The sequence below is a fragment of the Triticum dicoccoides genome, chromosome 1B (genome assembly GCF_002162155.2).
Source record: "Triticum dicoccoides isolate Atlit2015 ecotype Zavitan chromosome 1B, WEW_v2.0, whole genome shotgun sequence".
NCBI lineage: Eukaryota > Viridiplantae > Streptophyta > Magnoliopsida > Poales > Poaceae > Triticum > Triticum dicoccoides.
Window position 1 is genome coordinate 471671286 of NC_041381.1, and position 5840 is coordinate 471677125.

A 5840-nucleotide genomic window follows, 5' to 3' on the forward strand; every position below is an offset into this window, starting at 1 on the left:
AGGTGGCATTTGCCTGACAGTTTTAGTTGAAAGGGAGATGGGAGAGGTGGCAGACATCTCTTTGAGAAGACAATTTTCGTTTAAAAACTGCCATCTTTGATCTCATTTTACAACTAAAATTGGAAAGTGTAAAGATGGTTCTCTTGCCATCCTCTACAGCAAACGTTCGTCAGCTATTATTACGGTAGATCTGCGAAAGACATTGCCACTGTTCCAAAAATCGCTCATGAGTCACCCGCAATTTTTTTTAAAAAAAATCGCTCATGAGTCATGACAAGCACCATCGCAGCCAAGTGCGAGCACCACTGCATTCTCTGCCGGCTCGGGTTTCATCCGCAAAATCCCCCCAAAACCCCGACCGCACGCTCGCCCATCGGCGAAGCTCGTGACTCCTCCGTGCGATGGCCGCCGCCGCGCCCGCGCTTCCCACCTTCCTCCGGCCGCGGCCGGCCCCGCCTTTCCCCTCCTCCACACCGCCTCTCCACCGACGCCGGCCCTCTCCGTCTCGTCTGCACCCTGCCCGGCCCGCCGCGCCCCTCTCCCCCGTCTCAGGTGCGAGACCTCGAATAATCTCGGCCCCGCCTCTTTTTACGAAACTCGCTTCAGCTTTCCTCGGCCTCCCGCTGCAGCTGTGGAGAAGACGAAGGGTGCCGCTGCGGCAGCCGACGAGGTCCAGCTGGAGGGGATGCCTTCCGAGTTCTACGACGAGGTATGTCAAGTAGAGTAGTTCTCAGAGGCATTTCGCCGTGCAGGTTCCGGGTAAGCATGAGCTGCTCTTATCGCGCACGGAGCGCGCACTTGTGGTTATAGTAAACTCTGCCCCTTTGGGTGGGTGGATGGGATTTGGTCCTTTTATATGTATACACAGCTATATTGACCTTTTGCTTGGGCCATTAGTTATATTTGCAATTCCACAATAAAATTTCTTCCATGTCCTGCAATTAGCCAATCCTGATATTAATCCCATTTGCAAGGTCCTGGACTAGCACATCTGTGTGTTTTGGGGAGTGGGCAGCGGTGCTTTGTACCGCACAATAATAGTTTTAACAAGTCCTGCAATCTCCGGCTGTTCATTTGGAACAACTAGAGTGACAAATCGGCATCATTAGGGTACTAAATATGCATTGTCGATGGTCCTTCCATATCATTTTCTAATCATACTTTTGTTGCTATTCTCTAGCTTATATAGAATCATCATGAGGGGCTTCACCCACACATAACTCAGCCTACTCTGAGCTGACATGAAATTGTGACATGCTATTTGTATCGGATCCACACATCTCTATTCACCCCAAAGTGATGAGTTGAACACACGAATAGCCTTGCTACATTTAGCTGCAAAACTGTCGTGAGCAATTAACTGATCTGTTGGGAGCATAATTTATGTTGTTTGTTTTCTTCTGTTACTTCGCTTACCTTTGAAAATTGGTATTGTCTCTCCTAACATCTTGCAATGAGCATACATCTCCATCTGATTCACATATTCAATCATCATTGCCGTTAATCTCAGTTCATTGTCTAGACTTATATGAGTCTTTTTGTGCGTGTGTGTGGGGATAGGTGGGTGGGTGGGTGGGTGGGTGGGGGATTATACTTATGTGAGTTGAGCTTTCACATCCATGGTTTTACAATTTTACTTAACTTCAGCAGCAAAAAGAATTCTGTAACTTGTGCACCATCTGTACTTCCACTTGCAGGAATGGCAAGCCAATCAGCGGGAGAGGACTAAGGAATGGCATGCATATCGTCAGAAAGAGGAAGCCGAGGAGGAAGCAAAATCAAGTGAATACCGAGAGATTGGGATGCGTATGAAAGCATACCCACAGGAAGAAGTTTGTAAAGCTAGGGTTTTAGTTTCAAGTTTCATAAGAGCTGGTGAAGATGTTGAGAAGGTATCTCAATGCTTCATTTGGACTCTTACAAATTTAAACCCTACTGCTATGCCCTGTTTCTCTCCCTTCCTTTTTTCTGGACCAACAGTTAAGGGAACTACACAAAATACATTAACAGATGGGAAAATTGTGATCCAACAGAGCAAATTCATGATTTATGGATCTTAACCAAGTGTTACAGGTTTAGACACTACTTTATAACTGGTAAGTCTGGAAGGAAAATGCATTTACATGAGTTATTTGAATCCAAAAGGACGAAGCACCCACTCTTGAGTCTGGACTTTTGGTCAAGTTCAATGACCTAGAAAATATTTTGATGTTAGGAGTGATCGTAATATGAGTATGTAGCTGTATCTAATAACATATTGAGGATTAACTACTGCTACTCACACCTGTGTGTGTGACTCTCTAGCACGTGCATCCAGCGGCATGCTCCATCCAAGTTTAATTGTCATATTTGTTCATATGGAAATTCGAACACCGTTAAAACAAAATCATGGAAAAGGAAGTTCGAAGTTATGTTTCCTAAATTTATTAAATTAAGTATATGTGCCGAAGCCAACTGTCAAAAACTTATTTTATGAAATATTTGATTTAATTTGCATTGTTCATCTATATGCAGGTAATTGAGAAGGCTGCTGAAAGAGGAGAGCTTACCGAGCTTGTTCTCATGGTCATTTGGAATCGACTTGATGTTGCTCGGCGTGATGTATGTAAAAGCTCTGTTCTAAGTCATGTTACCTATAGGTCCTATGGATTGTTTATTTTTATGTACAGTTCAAGTCCTATCAGTTAGAATAGAACTTCAAGCTTGTAGCCTTCTACTGTGTGATACAGGGTCCTATTGTATGTTGGTAATTAAACTTTTGTTATCAAAAGTACTCGTTGCTTGATGCTTTGTTAGTTCACTACTTCCATGCCGCAGGTAAAGAAAAAACTATGTACTCCTGGTCCAAATTAATTGTCGCAGCTTTAGTACAACTTTGTACTAAGGTTGCACTAAAGCTGCAACTATTAACATGGATCAGAGGGAGTACAAATATCTTAAAAGGAACTACCCATAAACAAACCCGTCGAAGGTGCATGTAGAACCATTTGATTGAGTAAAAGTTGATTTGAGATTGCATAATACTAAAGCGTGCAGTCATTCTTCTTTGAAGAATTTTGCAAGAAATTGAAACACCTGAGGGAGCTCCCAGAATTTTAGTATCTCATATACTCCCTCCGTCTAGGTGAGTAAGTCACCTTAGGCTGTGCACCGTGACCAAGGAGGAGGGGAAAACGAGAAACGTTAATGTTTATTTGCTAATTAATAGTATTGCATGCAATGAACTAACCACTGCATGTCGTGTTTGATAGTCTCAAGTCATTAAAAGCATGCACACTCTTTATCTCTTATTGGTTGATATGTCAAGAAACAAGAAACGAGGTAGAAGTTAATGCACCGCGCCTAAGTGTTTTGGGATTATTTGGTTTTCATAAGATGACTTACACACCTAGACGGAGGGAGTATAGTTTGGTCATTGTTTTTGTCTCTTTGTGTTAATCTGTTTAGCATTATGTCGGCATTGATTTGAATTGCTAGAGCATGACCATTGCATTTGCATCCCATTGTAAGACACCGGTTTCCTTCGTTTCATGGTCTTTATCTTCCTTTCTCGATTGTTCAACGTTTGATCTTTATTTATTTATTTTGACTTGTCCTCATTGCAGAAATGCATCTGAGAAGTTCCCTTGATTGTCCTCATTGCAGAGGGAGTATTTGTTTATCTGACCTTCTATTCTACCTGCAGGATGAGAAAGATGCCATCAGAAGCCTTGATCTCTTGTACAGAAGGGTAGAGGTAAGCAGAATATCTGTTCTGTATCTTATCTAGATGAGTTTCATTAAGCATTATTATTAGAGGTTTCTGCCCACAAGTGTTGATTATTTAAATTTCTCCTGTTTTTAAGGGTCTCATTAATTTGCAACTGGCTAATCAGAAACTGAAACCTGAATGCAGACTGAGATTTTAAGAAGTGAAGCAACTCCCGCCATGAGATTACTTGATGAACTTCTGAATATTCATGATGGCTCTGACAATGACAAATGGCTAAAGGCATGTAGAAAGCACATGATTGAAGTTTTTCCAAGAGAGGACCCATTCACCATGGTCTTTCCTCCTGGATTCGACATGGAAAAGGTATGTTAGTTGAACACAACAACTCCCCCTTTTCTTGATGAAACTGGCAGTATTTTAATTGACAATACTCGGGTGTGAGAATTTATGAAAGAGAAAATAAAGAAAAACGTGCCTTACTTACATAGCACCCTCTTTCGGACAGTCCTCCTAGTCAGTCACTCAGGCGTGTTTAAAAATAATGGAATCTTGTAACATATGAGCCATCCTATTAATGCCAGTTAACATAACTTTGCCAAGCTGTTATACATCAAATAAACCATTGACACCTAAAAATGCATGTTCCCTTAAAGTAAATTTTACATGAAAAAGAACATAAAGTATTGCAGGGCAAAGATATTATTATCACATCTCCAATGGTAAATTGACTCCAGAGATAACCAGTTGTCCTGTTATCAGTTCATACTTTTAAACTTACCATTCCCTAACTGGATTCTGAATTTCCGGCTCAAATTACTTCTCTATATCATCATGGTTCTTAGATGCTACAGAAAAATTCTGAAATTTTAGTTCTCCGTATTGTTTTTCTTTTCAGCATGATGGGCAGATCAAGCTGCCTCCCCAGGATGATGATGTGCTTCTGAGAGTTGACTTTGTAAGGGAAGTCGATGAGCTGCTGAAAGAAGTTGAAGCTGGGCAAGAAAAGAGTAAGCTGCAAAGTGGATACGACCCGGAGTCTGTTGCGACCATGTTGAAACAGCAAGAGAAGCTGCGGACTATACGTCAAGTGGAAGCTCTCTTGGAGTTGGCAGCCTCCCTGAAATGGTGAGGACTGAGGAGTATCAGTTACTCTCTTCTGTGTAGACCCTAGAAGGCATCGACTTGCCCGGATGATTTCACCAGAGCAGCGCTTGCAAGCTGTTTCTTTGTGGTTTCTGCTAGTTAGAGCTTAGAAACTGTTAACTATTCAGAGTAGAGACATGCCATTCCTCTTCCGCAAAAAAGAAAAATGTATACATTATATGCGTGGAGAACTGGAGATACGTAGTGATGTACATTTGCACCATTGATAGTGGGTTCCTTGCAACTGGATATATTTGCACTGGTGGCTGCCGCACTCATGGCTGCAAAGGCAGGAGGGTATTCCGGTGCTTGTAATGCGAGCTACTGCCTCCATTCCTAAATATTTGTCTTTCTAGGCATTTCAAATGGTTACAACATACAGATGTATGTAGACATATTTTAAACTGTAGATTCAACCATTTTGCTTTGTATGTAGTCACTTGTTGATATCTTTAGAAAGACAAATATTTAGGAACGGAGGGAGTACAAGCCAGCAAGCTCTGTGTCTGTATGACCAGAAAAAAGGGCAAATTGCTGGCCTTCTAAAGTTCTCAATTGGCTTTTATAATTTGTAAATCTGATCTTCAAACTGAAAAATGAGGAGTCGTCGTGGGAAAAACCCTGAGTAAGGCACTGCACATTGCAAGAACTTGTAAAAGTGATTGCAGTTTTGCATCTTTTTGGAAATCTCATGAGCTAGGACACTGTACATCTTGTGCTCCATGTGCTTACTGCACCTGATCGTGCAATGCTTGAGTTGCTCACATGCACACCATTCTCCTGGCATTGCAAGTTAAAAGGCAACACAGTGAGGTTGCTGGCGAGCAATACTGAGTTTACCGAAGGAATGCAATAGCTCCCACCGCTGAGGCTAACTAGCTAGACCAAGGTTCGGGAGAGATGAGCGACAGTAGATCTAGGCAGCCGATGATCATCGGAAGGCGTTATTTAGGCTTGGGATACATCTGGAATACGAGTCTGCCAA

At 42.1% G+C, this 5840-nt stretch overlaps 1 protein-coding gene across 1 annotated transcript; it reads left to right on the plus strand.

The window, feature by feature from the left end:
* The first annotated feature begins 301 nt into the window (after window positions 1–301).
* LOC119342005 (protein PALE CRESS, chloroplastic-like) lies at window positions 302–5108 on the plus strand. Its single transcript, XM_037613849.1, has 7 exons — window positions 302–552; window positions 630–709; window positions 1698–1892; window positions 2515–2601; window positions 3686–3736; window positions 3896–4075; window positions 4608–5108. Exons 1-7 carry the CDS (start codon window positions 402–404, stop codon window positions 4839–4841), a joined length of 978 nt encoding a protein of 325 aa, XP_037469746.1. The 5' UTR covers window positions 302–401; the 3' UTR covers window positions 4842–5108.
* Window positions 5109–5840: the final 732 nt, after the last annotated feature.

Excerpts from the sequence above, each read along its gene's own strand:
- LOC119342005 (XM_037613849.1), top strand. The coding sequence starts at position 402 with ATGGCCGCCGCCGCGCCCGCGCTTCCCACCTTCCTCCGGCCGCGGCCG. Across the intron at positions 3,737-3,895 it reads TCTTGTACAGAAGGGTAGAG|ACTGAGATTTTAAGAAGTGA; the intron begins GTAAGCAGAATA and ends ACCTGAATGCAG. Across the intron at positions 4,076-4,607 it reads CTGGATTCGACATGGAAAAG|CATGATGGGCAGATCAAGCT; the intron begins GTATGTTAGTTG and ends TTTTCTTTTCAG.